A 20,013-nucleotide genomic window follows, 5' to 3' on the forward strand; every position below is an offset into this window, starting at 1 on the left:
CGTCGATCGATTGGTCATCATTGCGTCCTTCACGGTATAGGTGGGGGTGGTTAAAGCTACACACTACTGATTCTGGTTGTGATTATGGATATTTAACAGTATCCTCGCGTCACATTTTCTAAATACACCAGATTAACAAGCCCACGTCGCCTTTCTCTTTTCTTCTATGAAGATTAAAAAGTAACGATTCTTGTTCCACTTCCCTCCCTCCCCATCCCGCCACCGGTGGTTTCACCCAAAAGCTTCATTAATTCTATTAAAGCGGCAAAGAATACTCCTCCAAATGAAGCGCAGATGTGGAATTTGCGTTGAGTCCGTCAAATTTGGACAACATCGTCGGCACATCAATGCCGCCGCGGCTGTTGTTGTTGTACACGCTGGGATGGACGGATGATGCCTTGTGGATCCGCCGGGATGATGTCATGTATCGTTGCACCCCACGTGGGGCCGACGCTCTCCGATAGGCAGATGTGGCCGTATTCCTTCCGAGTAATCCGATTGGACAGATAGGCGCTTTCACGGCAGTTCAGCCCTGCTGCCTGTGTGTGGCAACCGGGGTAAGCTGGACAACTGGGGGAAATGCGAGATTGTGGAGAGCACTATGTTACGCTTTTAAAGAATCTTCGGCTTCTTCGAGACGGAAGACAGAATTTTTTTTGAAGCGTAGACGATTTTTTTTCACTCTTCTTTGGGATTATTCCACGGAGCTTTGCGGCTGAGAAGAAGCAGTTTAATCGAGCCCAACCGCACCGATTTTTCCTCCCAACTGCTTCCCCAGACCGACTGGGTGCGCTCCGGAGAGAGGATGCTTGTCGTGATCTTCATCCACCACGTTTACATTAGGACGGATTAACCGCATGAATTGTAGCCTACACTGTTTTGATTCACCCGGGAGGGGAAAAAGTCGGACGCACGCACTCGCACGGGTATGTATTTAGGAAAATCGTTTGTTTTCGTATTGTTGTCTTTTCCGGGGGAGCGTACGCAACACAACGCGGCGCTTTCTGCGGAGTCCAACAGTGGGTTTCTGTGCGCTGCAAGTCGTCCTGGAGCGGGCTTCGCAGTCATTTGACGATCAGACGAGAACTAATCCAAAAACAAAGGCGGGTATAGAAGGGCAGCTGTCCTCTTTAGCCCGTCCGCGCTCTGTTTATATGGGGTAATATTGATTTTTTCCCCAGCAGTATATCGTGTTAATCGCTGACCACTGACCGAATAAGGTCATCAGGAAGACAGGAGAGGAGCGCAGCGGTGCTGAACTCGAACCTGCTCCAACTGGCTCTCATAATGCAAACTACTTTGTTGCTCCCGAGCGCCGCATTTACTTCTTAATTTCTGTTTTTCCCCCATATGAAACCGCGTCATTTTTCAACGCAGGGTCGCTCCCCCTCTACCTCCCGTGCCCCCCTCCCCTTCCTCACCCCTCTTTGCTGACACCGGCGTGGCCGTGAGCACATTCGAACCCTTCTGCCAAAGGACCTTTACACTGGAGAGATAAACAAAGGATACATTTCAAGATGTATCCACAAGGCCGACATCCGGTAAGAAGTGCTTCCTCTTTACTCGCTGCAGCTCGCATATTTGTCCAACAACACTGCTGTTGACACGGTTCCTGACTGTGCTGTATTTCCCCGAGTTATTTCCACACCGCTGCTGCAGGTCTTTGGGTTTCTTTATCATGTTTAAGCTGCACCTTATGTGCACTTATTGGCAACTGGTTTGCATGCCTGCAGATATTTCCTCTTAACTCATGACTGTTCTGAACATTAGAACAGGCGTTGGTGTGAATCCTTTTTATTTTATTTTTTATTTTTTTGAGATTAGATTTCATTTTCGGTGTGAAAGCCCATTGGTGTTGTGTTATCAGCCTCTGGAGGTGTGAATCAGAACCACATCTTTGGTGCGTTAATGCCTGCGCAGATGATATTACCTTCAAAAGTGAGAAGTGTTTGCCTCCCATCTGCAGCACCGGCTTGAAAATGATGAAATCTACCTTTTTTAAAAAAAATAAAATAAAAAATAAATCTTTTGAACTTATTTTTTCAGCCTCCACATCAGCCCGGCCAGCCTGGCTTCAAATTCACTGTAGCAGAGTCGTGTGACAGGATTAAAGATGAATTTCAGTTCCTCCAAGCCCAGTATCACAGGTAATTCATACAGACTGCAGAGTAGACCATTTCCTCTATATTTAAATTAGCGTTGACTGTTCCAAAAATAAGCAGTAATTGTTTGCTTCAAGTGACAGAAATGCATTAAACTGTTGTCTTTCATTGTAGTCTTAAAGTGGAATATGACAAACTGGCCAATGAGAAGACGGAGATGCAGCGCCACTATGTCATGGTAAGAAAACATCATAATAGAGAGCGATAATGGTTCCTGATAGCAAAGCTTGTGGGAGCTCTGCTTTGGCAGCCTATTTTGATCACCTGTGTGGTGGTTATTGTGGTTGAGTGTCAGGTACGGGCCTGTGAAAGCCCCCAGGGGGTGGTTGATGTAGCCTGTTGTTACTGAGGAGCCTTTCCTGACAAGCAGGCTGCATCGGGCCAAGGCTCCATTATACACAGCGCGCCCCTGATCTCCAAGGGTCGACTGCAGCGTTGCCCTCTGTGTGTGCTGATCTGATTATTCTCCTAGGAGACTCCACGCACACACATATGCACAGCCATAAATTAGGTGTGAGGCGACGCTTTAGAGCCATGGCAGCGAGTGGGAAAGACGCACCGACGCTGCAAACAAAATGGAGGACGTGGGACCTGCTCAGGCTTATTTAGCGCAGTGTCCGCCTCTCACGTTCTGTGTAAACCAAAATAATGAACATTTATCCTAGCGGCCTCTCAGGACAACATAGGCGTGCTTATGACGCAGGAATTTAGCTCAGACATGATGCAATCAGAAGGTTCTTCTGTGGCTGTGTACACTGTTGTCCCAGGTAAACACACTGGGGATGACTTAAACCAATACAGACAGACTTAAGTCAAACATTCTTTTCACAGGAAAACAACATGTCAGTCTGACGGGGAGGAGGTTAGGTAAACATGTAGGGAAGTATCCCACAGCCGGTGCAGGGTGTCTGGTTACACTTGGGCTGCAGGGCTCTGATCTCAGACAGAATGGCTCTCTTGTTTGAGAGTAATTTTCGGAGAAGCTAATGGACTGAATAATGCATTGGCCTCATCAAATAGACGCTGACTGGAAAGCCATTTCTGCCCTGCCTGCCACTGGTGGGCTCCACAGATTACATTTCAGGCCAGACAGACTGACCTGGCCTGAAATATCAAGAGTGTCGAGCAATTGTGTTATGCTAAGTAAATAGACATCCCGGTGATCCGAGGGATCGGGAAGATCAATAAATCAAACCACTTCCTTCCGTGCCGTTACTAAAAATATAGGGTTATTTGTGATTTGAGGTTCACTTTTCAAAGAATGTGCAGCTTTTCAGGTACAGATCCTATTTAATTAGACCTGAGATGAGTATTTTTGTGCTTGTACAGTATTTGACATGACTGTGTGAATGTGATGGTAATCCAAAATTAAACATTGTTTTTCTTTTCTTTTCAGTATTACGAGATGTCTTACGGGCTGAACATAGAGATGCACAAACAGGTAGGCGCCCTCTTGTTCCTCATCTGCCACTTCGGTGGGGTTTCTCCAGGAACCGACCTGAGTGTCACTAACAGGGTGGAAACAGGCGGTTCTTGCAGCAGGACTTGTGTAATTGTTCTGGTCTGTGTTCTGAGATTTGTAAAGCTCAGGTTTGTCTTGGCCGATTGATAAGATTAAAGGTAGACTTTGGCAGACGCGGCCTTTGACTTAATGATTAAGAACAAGAGGACTGCTGATAGGCCAGTATTCCTTTTCTTGGATGACAATTACAGGAGAGGGGTAAAAGTCCCTTCGTCGCTTATGGTGTCCTTATCTTTGTCAGAAGATCCTATCTTACGTCGCTCCAGAGATCACACGATGCCAAAAGAGATAAAGATTTTATGAATGAGTGACCCCGGGTTTCCTAAGGATGCTGTGCTTCAGTCACGGGGGAGGGGGGGGACGGGCGTTCCTTCTCCCATGATGGCTTCGTCTAGGTAATGACGGCATCGTAGACGCGGTGGGTCGGGTGATCCATCAGCGTGTGGGCTGTGTGTCACGCTGCCACATGTCTGTCAGTGCTGCAGCTCCTCTGATGGCTTCTGTCAGGCACTTATCACCAGCAGGAGCAAAGAGGAAGGGGGGATGGGAGCCGGAGTCAAATTGAAGAACAGCGGTGGGGGAGGGGGCGCCAGCCCAGCTCTGTGTAAACAGGTTAATCGACTGATCCATTTTAGCGCCTGACTTTTATCAGGAACCTCAACAGAGCTGATGGAAGGACTTGAATAATTCATGAGAGGGGCCCTAACCTGCTGAACGGCGTGTTTGTGAGCAAACAGTGTGGGCTCCGGAGCTGCGGCTCCCAGGCTTACAGCTCGGGCAGGAGAAGATGAGGAGTGGTTAACAGGAGGGGTTGGGATGGATTATTGGATGCACATAGGCATATTATTTTCCTGCCAGGAGATTTATTCCATAGTGCGGAAATCCATTCGTCTAACTGTGTCTTTTTCATTACCGTGCAGGGACATAATTCAGATTTCTGAATGCACACACGGCCACAGCTCGGATGGGCTGATTTGGCATTTGTTGCCTGCCTCTCGCCTGTATCAGCCGTGATAGTCGGCAGATAAAAAGAGCTAATTCCTGGAACCAAATATCAGGCAGGATTCACCACCCTCTTTAAGGCTTAGGGCGCGTAGAAGGTCTCGGCATTTGTTCTGATGTTGACTCAGTCATCCGAGTAATTTCAATTAAATGTTTTTTACATATCATATTTGACAAAGATTGGGATTCGAGGTTAAGGTGAAGTTTGTTTTTTGGCTCAGCTATTCCAAATTCTCTCCATTCCACGGAGCGAGGCATACTATGTTAATTAAATACTGGCATCAGATACACTTTTGTGATATTAAATGAATTAAAAACTCTCAGACTTGTCGGTCTGAAGGACTGTCTGTTACTCTCAGAGTCAAAACAAACGTGGTGAGGGTCCAGCCTTTAGCCGGGACAAACTGTGCTCTCACACGTCAAAGATGTTCAACTTTACTCCCAGAGTTTTTCATGCTAGCATCACCTTCAGCCGCCGGACGTGCTGCTGCAGCAGATTACTGTAATGACTCATGGATCTGTTTAGACAGGCTTTGGAGCTTGATCAATATAGACTAGACTTGCTTCACATTAACAGAGGCTTTAAAGGCTTTGCGACACCTTGGTTTAGTGGAGACATTAATCACTTTTTTTGGCTGCGACGAGCTGGTGAAGTACTAGTCTAATTTTCCTCCTGCTAGAACAATCAGGAAATGGGCTGACAAGCTCATCTTGGACAAATTGGAGGCCCTCCAAATCTGACTAGTCAAGCACTGTTTATAGATGGATCATTTGACCACAGACGCTGGTTTTTCTGTCTATATTTAATGCTCATCAGTGTCTGGGCTCCATTCCCCCGCTGCCGATGGCAACAGGCGAATACCTTTCTGCACACAATTGACAAGCTAGCCTGAGAGTGCTCTTAAAGTGGTGCTACACGGGTCCAAGTACCTGTAATTGTGTAGCAGCAGCGCAAATCTGGCCTCTCAAGGGCCAAGCTGTCATCTACTTAAAGTGACAACAGGCCCATTTTTATCTGCTGGCAGAACAAAATAAGCGCTGCCACCGCACCTGTTTTGACAGTGGCGGTGAGCTGAGGCGATGCCCGCCCTGCCGGTTTGCATGGTGTTTTGTGAGCGTGGAGGCTGCCGGCTGTGTAATTCACGGTAGATCAGACACCTCCTGACCTCTCTCGGCCAGCTGTCACCACGCCGGTAAGCTGCAGCGGACTGTGCTCTCAAGGCCTTTTCACAAATCCTATCAAATGTTGGACTGCTATTGACATGGCTTATCTCAACAAGCATGGATTATATGGCCTGTTTTGCTTTTGAACCATTTCTATGGGCATTCTTGAGCTTCGGCACTGCTGCATCGCATTAATGCTAATGCTCATAAAAGTCTTTCTGTGCTTTATTGGTTGTAGGTCACATTTATTGCAAGTCACAAGAGTTCAGGTCCTTTACTGTCTGCAGACATTAATCTAATTATAATCAGTGTTATCTCATGGACTTTTGTACTTCATGTAATAAGTGATATATATATATATATTTATCATAATTGCCTCTGATCTCAGGCCCTACTTTGATTCAGCCGATAGCCTATCTTCGGCTTGATATGTGTGCGGCTAGCTGTCGCGGCTAAGTGGCCGTTGACGTTGCAGCTTGGGTCAGCGGGTCTCGTTCTGGACATTACTCTCCGATCTCTCTGGCTCAGCTCAGAGGTAATATGTCTGGCTGCCAAAACTGCCTGGCATTTCTGCCATGTGTAATAAATATGCTTGTGGCCTGCACGGTACATTGTGTGTGCAGCTCCAAATGAAAAATCTGAGAAAATCCCTGTGATGTGTTTGTGTTCCGCAGTGGCCTTGGGTTGAACTGCAGCTCATAAATTCCATAGATGATGTAGCTTTGGCACTGTTATTTTTCTGCTCCCAGCACAGCGCCTGAACCTGAGAGTCCCATCTCCCATCTCTCAGAGAAGGAGGAGGCAGGGCAAGTGGGCTGTGCAGTGTTTTTGCAGTGGAGGGGGAGGGGGGAATGTGTGGCGCCTCCTCCCTCGGCTCCTTTTATCCACCATTCATTTGCTATGTTCATGTGATCGACAGGCTGAAAATTCAATTTAATGACCTGCCTCTAAGCTCGTAATATGATTTTAAAGCCTGTTACGGTCAAGCAGAGGTGCCATTTGCATAATGATCCCAGCAAGATAGGGCTGCAGCCGTTGCCATGGTAGTCGGTAGACAAGCAGAAGAATGGCAGTCGGGCTGCGTTGATGGGTGGGAGGGAGCTGGGCCAGGCAGCTGATGGATTGAAAAATGGCCTGGGCCCCAGTGGAAAAACAGACACCGTCCTCTTGTTGTGTGCAAGTCGTCAGTCAGTTCCTAATGCATTGATTATTGATCTGAGGTCACTTTGGTGTACAGTCCCAGCTGAACCTGCTTTTAAAACCCTCAATGTAAACTTCCCTCACTGTGAAATGTAAGCAAACACTGCATTCTGGTTAGCGGGTTTGTTTTCCTGGGGTGTGGCGGAGCGGTTTAACTCTGAGGTTAACTGCAGGACACCACAGTTGAAGATGAGGGGAAGCGGGCCCGAGTGCGTGAGGAACCTCTCAGCACAGCAGCACTCTGCCGGCTCATATCCGTTTAGCATGGAGTGCACTTTCAGCACAGCTGTGCTTCATCCCCCTGGGCTCTCCTAATGTTTTAAATATTTCAAATGTCAATATCACGCTGTTTAGAGGATGTTGAGTCAAGCAGTTCTGATTGCCGCAGTAATTGACTTAATCGGTGTAAACATTAACGGCAGGGTTATGCGAAGCGACTGTCTGTTTCATACTTTAACGTCTCATTTTGCCCCTCTTTTGTTTTTTCCAGACCGAGATTGCCAAGCGGCTCAATGCGATTCTAGCTCAAATCATGCCTTTCCTGTCACAAGAGGTGAGTGTTGAAAGCGGCTCTAAAACAGTTGAGTCGTAATAAAAGGAAGTCATTTCTCGTGCGTTGTCGAGTGTGCGGCATTTGCCCTCACTTGTAAAATTGCAGCGGCTCTGTGAAAATGAAGTGTGAAATTTACGGATGCCTCAATCATCTTTCGTAAATGTCTTCCCCACAGCACCAGCAGCAGGTCGCTCAGGCAGTTGAGCGGGCTAAGCAGGTGACTATGACCGAGCTGAATGCCATCATCGGGGTACGTGGACTTCCCAATCTGCCTCTCACCGTGTGTATACCCCCTTTTATTCCTTTCTTTGACCATGATTAGGGAAAAAGCTACACATTTTATGTATTTTTCATGATTTCTTTCTGCCCTTGATCCATACATAGGCTGCATTTCACCACCATCTGTGTCAGAGTAGAGCTATGTTTACGGTTTATATTCTGGACTGTGTCGTATATTCCATTCAAGTGCACATCTCCAGAGCTTTGGACTTGCTGGTGTCTTCACAGCCTTGTTGTGTGTTTATAAATGTGAGCCTGAGAGCTCTTGAGAGATCCTGGGCTGCTTTAATTGGCTAAGGTTTTAATGAGGAGGCTCATCCTTCACTGCTGACCTGTTTAGCTGTGGGAATTAAAAGGCAGAGAGTGAGCAAGCGAGTGCAGAGAGTCCAGGCAGCCGGCACATTTCTGCAGCGCTGTTTGCACACCACCGCTCCGAGCTGTAACGTACAAAAGGGAAGCACTTCTTCGGAAGACCCGCTTCCTGCTGATTAGCTGTATTTACCTTGACATCATAAAGAGGAAGTGATTGGTTGTGCTCATGACATCAGTGATTTTAAAAGAGCAGTAAAAGTTTGCAGCCTGTGCTCGGTTCTAAAGTCTGACGTCATGACTCGCAGCACATTTTGGAATTCAGTTTATAGCTGCCTGATAACCTTAAGTTCAAGGATAATTACCTTTCAGAATTTGTCTGAATTGGTGTCTGAGTGTTGTATTAATTTGACCTTTTTTGCTCTCAGTGATTTTCACATTTGAGTGATTATTGATATTTTTCTCCCTTTTGAATTGGTGTATTTTTAATGACTGGGTGAGTGAAGAATAATTTATGTGAGCAACAATGAACGAATGGGATCCCGCCTGCACACAAAGGTGCACGAGCCCTCAACCGCACCTGAGTCTAGGAGTCGGAGCTTGGCCACAGTCTGAAGTGCCCCACTCAATATTAACTCTTTTTGGCACTGACGTTCTGCCTCCAATATGTCAGAGGGGCTGGAACTGCAGCTACTGTGCGTTTTATGAATACCGTTGCATTAGTTATTCATCGAGGAGAAGCTCTGTAGGCATGCCAAAATCCTCATGCATATTGTAAAACAAGGTGGGGTGAAAGAGCTCGCCAGGCAGACAGGCAGCATCCAGGAGCCAGCTGTATGCCTTATTGATGGGATAAGGGCCATTAATAGGATGCAACTAGGGCAAATGTGTGTTCTGACATACACCTGACAGGTGGTGCTTTGCTATTTGTTTCAATCTATGTATATGTTACAGCCGAGCAGTTCAGATGAAACTAAGGGTGTTAAACTAAAGCAGCGCCTCTAATATCATCAATTGCCATCAGTAATCACAATGATGGAACATTTGGAGCAGCTGGAGCCTTGCTCAGTTCGTAACATCCCTGCACGTTGGTCAGCGTTTGCACGTGTGTTCCACAGCATGCTGTGCAGTGCACTGTTGTGTATTTGTTTGTCTTCTTTATTTCATCGCTTCATTCCCTCTGAGGGGAAAAGGGGTAAAGATTAGGTCTTTATCTCCCAATATTAAATTAGAGGAAATAGGCCAAAAAGACTTTTCTTTATTTATTATTGTCATCATTTATGGACCTCTAATGAGGGCTGTTGCCGATCGACCATGCATATTACCCATCAGTGCCTCATTAAACACAATGAGCAAGGATGCCTCTCCCCTGCCAATGAACTGGCTCTTTAATTTCCCTCATGGACACAATATTGGAGTGTAACTCACTCCTATTCTCTGCCCACTTTTATGTTCTGGGAACCTTTTGCAATTGGATTGACATCTGTCCTGTGGAACAAAGATTGCAATTTTTTTCTTTTCCAATCTGGTCTGTTTGCCCGAGGTGGATGCCGTAGATGCAGTACGCAATTATAGAATGCCTCCAGATATGATGTCTAACAATGTACCCTTTGTGAGATCTGTGATTGGATTTCTCAGTTTTAAAAAGGAAAGCATGAACTGGAGTTCAGGTCATGGTTATTAAGTTAATGTATTTTTAATGTCAGGCAGGTCCGCCACATGGGGCTTTGTTGTACCACCTTGGCGCTCTCAAGTGTCTAATATTCCTGAAATGGCCATAAATGGTCACTGATTGAAGTCTGTCTTGTAAAAGCGAGGAGGAAGTGCATGCTGTAACAGCAGCTGAATTATTCAGCTGGCTCGTAGTCGGGTAATAAATTGCTGATGTTTTTATTGGTGTCTCGGCTAAGTATTATTTAACCTTGCTTTAAACTGCTTACTTCCATGCTGAGTGGCTTTTAACTCCCATCCCATTTCCCCTTGCCTTTCAAATATTGATGGCGAATATTGGAGGGTTGACTGAGTGCCAGTGTGGGACCCCTGTCCTGGGTCCCAGAGCGGCCTTGCAGACACACAAACATGCACTCAAATTCTGGAAGAGAGGGAGTGCCAGCTCTGGCAGCAGCCCCTCTTTCTCTCTCTTTAAAGTTTGGGTCTGCAAATGATTCATGTTCTGGTAATGTGGGGAACTTGAATGGGAGATGAGTCAATGAAGGCCAGCATTGTTGCTGAAGTGTTTTCTGTGTGCTGTGGAGGTGCAGTAGGAAATCCATCAGTTTACCTGAAATGATCCTTTTACCTTCTGTTATTGGTGTAAAATGCAAAAATCCTTCAGTTCTTTATAGCCGACACCGATGTGTGATTTGGGAGTTACATCAGGCTGAAAAGTGGGTTTAGAGCCTAATGCGTATTCTCCTGCAGCACTCGCCCTGAGGGCCATGGCTGTCTGATGCTGACATTAACAGATGTGTGTACTGTATGTGCTAATGGTATTCAGGCTTTACATGTCTTTAGTGCTGGGTTCCTGCTGGTCTCTTCCCTCTGACCCACTTGGTGTCTGTCTTCTGGTCTACTTACAGCAGCAGCAGCTCCAGGCGCAGCACCTCTCTCATGCAGCTCACGGGCCTCCTGTCCAGCTGCCACCTCACCCCTCAGGACTGCAGCCACCTGGCATCCCTCCTGTGACAGGATCTGGATCGGGCCTGCTGGCACTCGGCGCCCTTGGCAGCCAAGCCCATCTCCCAGTGAAAGATGAGAAGAACCACCACGATCTCGAACACAGAGGTGAGGCGGTTTACTCGGGCACATCGCTGTCCACCTTTAGTTCCCTGAATCCACCTGTTAAGAATACCTGCATTCGTTTGAATACTATTGCTCATACTTTTAAAAAACCCAGTACAGTGAGGAGTGGTTTTACACTCTCTGTAGCAGAATCAGAGGGCCCTTAGGTGAGGAGTGCATCCTGTCTGTTCACATTCTGTCTGGGTAATGAGCTGGTACATTCCCAGCCCATGACTACATAAGCTATTCAAAAGCTCCAACACGCAGCGATAAGAGGGGCCTCGTGCCCTGCAGCTGAATCTCACACGTTCAGCCAGAAGCATTTGTTATGATATGTTAACTGACTTGTTTTTCTCTTTGCTCCACTTGGTTTCATCGCCACCCCGGCTGCCATTGTGATGTCTGCAACACAGAGAACACGGTGAGTATCCCTGGACTGTCCTCCCCCACCATCGCCGGGCTAGTTGTTTGTCCACATGATTGTCAAGGAAAACTCCCTGTCAGCTGCATGCCACTGCTGATTTCATGCGCTGTTGTAATCTGCTTTCTGTAAAATGATTAATTGGAAATGAGGTTTGGAATATAAGTCCTGTGCTTTAAATCCAGATGGGAAATGACTGGTATCATGCTGGAGAGATTAGAAGCCTTGTAATTTCATCACAATTAATGAAAGACTTGGACTTCCCCTTCTTAAGGGATTTATTTGATCCCGACCACTGTCTCTCTTGTTTTACTGGTTCGCTTCCTTGGCATCAGATGAATATTTATGAGCACAAATGTGGAATTGTTTTGTTTTCGCTATGCCGGCTCCGCCAGGCTGGACTTGCTAAAGCGTTTTATTGGAATGCCGGCGAACTCTGATGGCTTGTGATGGGCCTGGGAGATTGTGTTTCTGTAGACTGGGCTAACTGAATGGGTTCAGTCATGTCTGAAGAAATGGAACTCCTAGGGCGATTAGCAGTCCTGTTTTGTTTCTGTGCTCTTGTCCCAGGTCATCTGATAGCCGAGTGGTGACTTTGGTTAATGAGTCACGCTAAGCATCTCTTTAAAGGTCAGCCATTATGCAGCCAGTGGCCCTTTGCCCAGCCTGCAAGTCCACTGGCCATTGTTCACTTCTCTGAACCTCCACTGACTTGCTCCCTGTTGTCACTTTACTCTTGAGAGGAAGGGAAGGGGGGGAATCGGGAGATCTTGGCAGTTCACATCCAAATGGCGAACTCCTGTGAAAGCTGCTGGACGCCTGCCCAGTTCCTCCCATCCTGCCGGTGTTTGGAGTGACTCGTCCCAGCTTGTGTGGGCAGCAACAATCCAAGAAGAAGCACCAGTCAGTCCCACGCTGCCGTGCCCACTGGCAGGATATAGATTCTCTTTCTTTATCGGACCTCAAAGCCCGAGTTGACGTGGTGCCCATTCGCGCCACAGCAATCAATGCCCAGCGCCTACAACGTACAGTCTCTCTCTTTCTCTTTGGCTGTCTTTCCCCTGTGTCTCACTCGCTTAGCCTGACTGCCTCTGGATAAAGGCCCTCTGTTCAGCCACAACACACTGCTCATGTCCCTGTGAGGCTGTTTGTTGTCCAGTTATGAGGAGGAGGGAGCCTGGCTCACAAAACAAGCCCTCCTCCTTTCACTTCAAATAATGCTCCATTCTGTTATTTGGGAAGCGGCGGCCTTGTGTGTGAGATTGGGCTTGGCCGGTGTCAGGGTACTGCCTGGAGCTGCCCTACATCTGCATTTTTAGCTTGCTATAACCACCATTGTGTGAATGGATTAAGTCAGTAGCTGATGAATGACTCAGTGCTGTCTTTTATTACCCGGGGGTGACACGGGAGTAAAAGTGTGGTTTTCTCTTTGCAGAATAACTCTATATCACCATCAGAAAGCCTACACACGTCCAGTGAGAAGCATCGCAGCTCGTCCGACTACAGTTTGGACTCAAAGAAACGCAAAGTGGAGGAGAAAGACAGCATGAGCAGATATGTAAGTGCTTAAAGGCACCACGGACTGATTAACCTTCCTTCTTAGAATCACATGCATGCCACCCACACATCTGTAAACAGCAGTTACTGATTTTACCTGCCTCTGCCCAGAGTTCAAATATCCAAGCAGCCTAAAGGTATTCTATATAAAGCACCAACCTTCCTTTTTTTATTTAATCTGGCAACAGTGACGTTTAGGTGGTGCTGGGTCACAAAAATCTCAGCAAGGAGACGTATCAGCGCTGTTAAAGCGAGTTTTTAAAAAGGCCTCGTCGTAATTATGTTTTATGCTACGTGACAAATTTGGCAATTATCTTACAGGACAGCGACGGAGAGAAGAGCGACGACCTGGTGGTAGACGTGTCTAATGAGGTGGGCTGTGCAGCATGTCGTCGTAAATGGCAGACTGAGATGCACTGGGATGGAGCCGTTGCATAAATGGCCATCTTTGACTGTGTTTCATCAGGATCCCGCCACTCCGCGTGCAAGCCCGGCACACTCGCCACCTGAAAACGGCATTGACAAGACCCGTCCTCCAAAGAAGGACACTCCCAACAGCCCAGCGTCAGTTGCGTCCTCTGGAAGCACCCCGTCCTCAAAGGCCAAGGAGCTCGGTCATGTAAGTCACCAAGAGTTAAGAACAAACTAGGACAGAAAGGATTTAAGCGCAAATTGCAGAGGAGCAAAGGGATATATGCATATAAATCTAGGTCGTTTTCTGGCGTGGATTAGGAGTGGCTGTCTGTGCTTTAAGTGCATGACTAAATGTCAGGGATAATATTGTCCCACATCAGGATCAGTCAGGTCTCCGCTGTTAATAGCTCAATGTATTTAACTATTCTAGGGTTTTTCCCCTTCTGCCTCACTAAGAGATTAAAGCCCAAGCAGTAAGGGGATAAAAACAGCCCCATCTCCATTGTGGCCATAATAGGTTTTAAAATAAATAGCAGTTTATGGCTGTGCAGGACCATGAGGGCTGTCAGAATTAGACTGGATTAAGTTTCCTTTGCTCTCAAATTGTCAGTCTGCTGCGGCTGTTTTGCTGGATAGTGACACTGCCTCTCGCTCTCTCCTTCCATCCACAGAATGACAAATCCTCCACGCCTGGCCTAAAGTCCAACACCCCCACCCCCCGCAACGACGCCCCCACCCCGGGCACCAGCTCCACTCCTGGGCTCAGACCCATCTTAGGCAAACCACCAGGCATGGAGGCTCTCGGTTGGTATCACTTGTTTTTTCCATTAAATGATTCTCCCTGATAGGCTGTTACAGCAAATAACCAAACGCCCCCGTCTGCCTGTAGCAGCCCCTGCTCTACGTACCCCGTTGTCCATCGCCGGCTCATACCCCACCCCCTTTGCAATGATGGGGCATCACGAGATGAACGGAGGGCTGACCAGTCCTGGTGTCTACGCCGGCCTGCACATCTCCCCTCAGATGAGCGCAGCAGCAGCTGCAGCTTATGGACGCTCCCCCATGGTAACCCCCCCACACCTGACCTTTCTAGCTGATTTAATCTCAGATCGTTTGCGTTTTTAAACAAACAGTTTGCATTTTCGGAAATACATTCATTAGTTTTAAGCGGCTCAGGGAAAAGGTCAACGCTTTGTGCTCAGTGTTTAGGTAAAAAAAGATATAGGTGTGTTTAGCCAAATGCTGCTCTTGTACTTTATTTTTCCACAGTTGCACAGCAGTAACGCTTATTTAAACAGCTTTATCTGGCCAAATTTGCAGGGTTTCGATCCTCACACGCACATGAGAGCGCCTGGCCTTCCGGCCAGTCTCACGTCCATCTCTGGCGGCAAACCGTAAGGCTATTTCTTCTTTTTTAATTCTAAACCGCGATTTAAGCCGCTGACCAGTTTGTCCTCCTCATCAGGGCGTACTCCTTCCACGTGAGCGCTGACGGTCAGATGCAGCCCGTGCCCTTCCCGCCCGACGCCCTGATAGGTCCCAGAATTCCACGCCACGCCCGTCAGATCAACACGCTGAGCCACGGCGAGGTGGTGTGCGCCGTTACCATTAGCAACCCCACACGTCATGTCTACACTGGTGGCAAAGGGTGTGTCAAAATCTGGGACATCAGCCAGCCTGGCAGCAAGAGCCCCGTGTCCCAACTGGACTGTCTGGTGAGAACGACTGCTGGTTCATATTTCTGTTAACGACTTATATTTTATTTACATCCAGTACACCTTAATGCTGTTCCTAATGCACAAACTGATCCTAGAGACTGTACAAAGTGATCAACTCTTTATGACAGTCAAGCAGCTTGTTCCTAGACCTCTTTCTCTCTCTCTCTCTGACTCTGTGTCTCTCTCTGTCTCTGTCTCCACCACCTTGAACGTGTATTGATTCACTTTGTCCTCTGTGACACAGAACAGGGATAACTACATCCGCTCCTGTAAGCTGCTGCCTGACGGTCGCACACTGATCGTGGGAGGCGAGGCCAGCACGCTGACCATCTGGGATCTGGCCTCTCAGACGCCTCGCATCAAGGCCGAGCTCACTTCTTCAGCGCCGGCGTGCTACGCCCTGGCCATCAGCCCCGACGCCAAAGTCTGCTTCTCGTGCTGCAGCGACGGAAACATCGCCGTCTGGGACCTGCACAACCAGACCCTTGTGAGGTGGGAGGAAAGCTCTTTAATGCTTTTGTGTGAAATATTCCGACAAAACACGTCAGTCAACGCTTGTTTCCGACTCGGAACACAGGCAGTTCCAGGGTCACACGGACGGCGCGAGCTGTATCGACATCTCTCATGATGGGACGAAGCTTTGGACAGGCGGCCTTGACAACACAGTTCGGTCATGGGATCTGAGGGAGGGTCGACAGCTGCAGCAGCACGACTTCACCTCTCAGGTGAGGACAGAGCGCACAGGAGCGATTGATTCTGAACATTAATTCATCCAGAGTTTAATCTGTTGCGCTTCTCCCTCGGCTCCAGATCTTCTCTCTGGGCTACTGTCCAACCGGGGAGTGGCTCGCCGTGGGCATGGAGAGCAGCAACGTGGAGGTGCTGCACCATTCCAAGCCTGACAAGTATCAGCTCCACCTGCACGAGAGCTGCGTCCTCTCCCTCAAATTCGCCTACTGCGGTGAGAATGAATCTGAGGAAAGCTGCTCAGTTTCAGCCTGTCTTATTTTATTAAGTGTTAAAAACCCGTCTGACTGCCTGCTGTGCTCAAGGCTGCACAGATAATCACTCCTCATTTATTAAAATTCCTCCAGCACTTGTTAGGCCGAGCAGAACCTGAGTGTAATCTGATCTCATTTGCAGGTAAATGGTTTGTAAGCACTGGGAAGGACAATCTGCTGAATGCTTGGAGGACCCCTTATGGGGCCAGCATATTCCAGGTATGCACATCAACAGTCTAAAAAGTGGGCACGGTCGTCTCTGGTTGTCCCTGAATCATCAACCCGGCAAATTTCATTTGTCATAAAAGTCCAATCTCATTCTTTTCTTGATCTCTCCCAGTCCAAGGAGTCCTCGTCAGTCCTGAGCTGCGACATCTCCACAGATGACAAGTACATCGTGACGGGCTCTGGGGACAAGAAGGCCACTGTTTATGAGGTGATCTACTAGACTCTCCTGGACTGGACGACAGTCGAGACTTCCTCCCTCCTCACACAGACAGCATGGATGTTGCCTTCAGGCCCAGCGTGGACGGGCAGGAAGTTTGGCGGTGCCAGACTGAGCCGGACGTTGGCACTCTTGTGACCTCCCCACATCTCTGCAACTAACACGTGTACAGCGAGTGCAGCCCCCCCCCCCCTCCGAGACACTAAGAAGAAAATAATGTCTTGCCGTTTTCTGTTGGTTGGATATTTCTTTTCTTTTTCTTTTTTTTTGACCTCATCCTCTCGACCGTGGAGATAAAGTTCCACGACACGACCAGAAGCGGCGCTTCACTCTGGATCTTCTCCTCGGAGGTTCTGTGAAAAATGTACATAATGGAGTAATAAAAGGCCTTTTATAGATTTATATTTTGGTGTCCAGTTACACTTGTGATGGTTCTTTCTTGTTCTCTCAGTGATTTTTCTTTTCCTTCTGGGGATGGAAATTAGATTAGGACTTTGAAAGAGGATATTCTATTTCAATTTTTCTCATGTTCTCAGTCCAGAATGACCTTTTGTGGAAATCTAATTTGGAGGGATTTTTTTCCACATTTTTCCCTTTTTTTTTTTTTTTTTTAAATTCTTTGTTGCTTTGCTGTAACAGAACAAAGACGTTCGTCCCCTGGATTTTTGAGGTCAAACCTGGGAAAGCCCTCTGTCAGATCTGAAGATGGGGGGGAAACATGGCTTTCCAGTTCATTTTCCCCTTCGGCCTGACGGTTAAAAGAAGACCTACTGAACACTGGCTGCATTCAGTGACATCACAATGGATTACTGTCAGTCGGAAAGTGATGGATGTCGTGCAAAGGGACGGCTGTGACTCGACTTCGGGCCGTTGAATCAACCATTGTATAAAACGTTGTTACGCCGCTCAGTAAAGTTTATTTGTCAGTCAACAGTTTAATTACCGCCTCTCTCGTATGAATGTCAGTGACTGGCGCGCGGGCTCCGCCCACAGTTCACAAAGACGCTGATAAAGAAAAGGTGGCAGGCAAACGTGACCAGTTCTGGCGTTCTGAGTATTCACCATTTGCTTTCTTTAGTACTTAATATTTGATGATGACCTTTTGGTAGATGGCCGCGGCGGCGGCCTCTCCATGAACGCAAAGTTAGCCTGTGTAGCATACATGTTTCATCAATGCTAACAATTGTACAGTTGGCAGTTGTTGATAAATCAATAAACTGTTTTTCATATTAAAAGCTCGAGTGATATTTGGGTGTTTTTGGCACACTTCTAAGGCAATGACAGGTTTGTGGATGCAGGCTAGCACACGTGCTGTGGGATCCTGCGGGTGTTTCTGTGCGTGCCCGCAGCAGTAAGGCCCTAAAGCCGTCTCCCAGTGATATAATAAGGCAGAGTTTTTATGCAGTGCCACTCTAGGAGGATGACGCAAACACCGCTCTTGAGATCTTGAGTGGTCTTTTGGTAGTTGAGTACTTTTGGACAGGATGAGGTGAATGGCCCAGTCCTTCCACTCCATAGCAAGGCTCTTCTAGGACTCTGAGCGTGAAGCTGTGAGCCCTTCATGTCTGCCTCTTCAGAGATGTTATTGTTACATTATAAAGGCAGCGCTGGATGCTTTCAGCATGGAGTCGGCCGCCATACTCCGCTCTCACGGGCTCATTTGTTAAAGGCTATAGTCTTTCTTTTCCCACATTGCTGGAGTGTGTACTTCCTGTGTGCACTCGTAGCATAAGCTCCTCGCTCGAGGAGAATTTTCTTCTTCACTTAATCAAACAGTAGAATATCTGCAGATGAAAGGTGGAACCTTGTGAGTGCCTGTTGCTGGACACTGAGGGGGTCATTGTCTCTCCTTCCGCCAGTCTACCTCTCAATGGAGAGCTTTCAGCCAGTTCTCATGCAAAAGGCTGTGTGTAGCCCTCTTCAATCTGAAGTACTACAGTGCAGGATGGCCTAAGTGTTTTACAGGAGCTTTAACCGTAAGAATGGAGTCCAATTCTCTATTTTTGCTTCATTTGTTAGAGCCAAGATTCAAAAGACCCTACAGAAAATCAAGGGGTGTTGTATTGCCAATGTGTGGGCTTGCACATGCAAATGTGTGTGTGTGTGTTGCCAGGCACTGATCACAGTCCACCAGAACGCTGGACGGTGATTTTGGCCTGTGTTCTTGCTTTCCATCCTCCCCCCCTTCCATCGCAGGGGTTTCTTTTCTTTTTTTTTACCAACAACGAGGGACTGGCACTGTGCTGAAATGCAAAATAATAATCCCCTAATCACCTGAGTATTGCCAGTGCTCGGTTTTACCAGCGATGGATGTGAAAGCCCCCGGTGCCTGGTGATTACAGCATTTGATCTGGGTAATAATGTCTTCACTGTTGGCCTGCTTCGGGCCCAAAGGCAGTGCAGCTTTAATCCACATGGCATTCTAGTGGAATCGCATTACACAAAGACCACCAGGGTTCTCCTCTAGAGGGGAGGGGTGTGTATGAGTGTGTGTGTCAGTTTGAGGGGGTAAAGGAAAGGGTTGTCATGGAAACAAGCTTCTCTTTCTCTCCCTCACGCCGACACACACACACACACACATATTATGCACCATCTCTCCTGGGATAGATAAGCAAAGGACAGGTTCTGTGTTTACTTTCCATGGGCCCTCCAATCCCTGAGCCCTGATAACGCCGGGCCAGTACAGCCGCCGACCACTGACAGCAGATAAGCACCCCGGCGGAGCAGAGCAGTCATCACCTTCCAACCGGGATGAACAAACCTGGGAGACCCGGATTCATTTGGATTAGCCTGGATCGTGGCTGCTGCCTCCGCCGCGGCTTTAGCAGCTGTGTCAGGACTACTGATGTTCACGACACGAGGACTGGATGGCGCGCTTTACCCCGCGTAGCCTCAGTGCTTAGTGGAAGGACACGGCCACAGGGATGGATTGGATGGTATTTTAGATACGGAGATCATAAACCTGCCTGCACTGTGCAGCCTCGTGTCTCCACCAAGACAGCAGAAGGGCATCACGTTGGCAGCTTGTTGGTCCCATATTGTCACGCTCATTTTCTCTTGGTGACCACATGCCACTTGTGACCTGTTACAAAAAAATCTTCAGAAATGTGTGATTTGATGCTAAAGGAACTAGCATGCTCTTTGATGCTGATAGCATGGCACATACATTAGTATAGTGGGCTACTTTATTGTGTTCACTATGCTCATGCTAATTATATTTGCATATAAGTCCTTGATTAAAGGGAGCATGGAGGCGTGTAAATATGGATAATTATGGAGGAAACAGTTGGAGCTATGTCAGCATCCATGTTTTCCTTTGGCCCCTAATGCCAATATTACCTGTAACTCAAGGTTGTAAAATAGAGCCGGTGTTTATGGAGATTAGTTTCAATTTTTTTTTAACACTAAAAAATAAACTGAGCCTTGCACCAAAGATGTTACAGAGACCTCAATTTCCATATGTAAAAGAATATGAAACCATTTAA

At 47.5% G+C, this 20,013-nt stretch overlaps 1 protein-coding gene across 4 annotated transcripts; it reads left to right on the forward strand.

The window, feature by feature from the left end:
• Positions 1-275: 275 nt before the first annotated feature.
• On the forward strand, positions 276-17,763 carry tle3a (TLE family member 3, transcriptional corepressor a). 4 transcript variants are annotated; one of them, XM_057052077.1, is made up of 20 exons: positions 276-926; positions 1,378-1,541; positions 2,047-2,147; positions 2,277-2,340; positions 3,559-3,603; positions 7,541-7,603; positions 7,779-7,853; positions 10,771-10,983; positions 12,829-12,951; positions 13,272-13,322; positions 13,417-13,569; positions 14,036-14,168; positions 14,257-14,429; positions 14,685-14,758; positions 14,830-15,079; positions 15,327-15,574; positions 15,660-15,807; positions 15,893-16,043; positions 16,226-16,302; positions 16,424-17,763. In XM_057052077.1, exons 2-20 carry the CDS (start codon positions 1,518-1,520, stop codon positions 16,529-16,531), a joined length of 2,274 nt encoding a protein of 757 aa, XP_056908057.1. In that variant the 5' UTR covers positions 276-926; positions 1,378-1,517; the 3' UTR covers positions 16,532-17,763. The 4 variants fall into 4 exon arrangements, with proteins under 4 accessions (XP_056908057.1, XP_056908055.1, XP_056908056.1 ...); XM_057052075.1 differs by having other exon boundaries at positions 278-926; positions 7,779-7,883; XM_057052076.1 differs by having other exon boundaries at positions 278-926; positions 14,254-14,429.
• Positions 17,764-20,013: the final 2,250 nt, after the last annotated feature.

This window comes from Takifugu flavidus, chromosome 13 (genome assembly GCF_003711565.1).
Source record: "Takifugu flavidus isolate HTHZ2018 chromosome 13, ASM371156v2, whole genome shotgun sequence".
Lineage (NCBI taxonomy): Eukaryota > Metazoa > Chordata > Actinopteri > Tetraodontiformes > Tetraodontidae > Takifugu > Takifugu flavidus.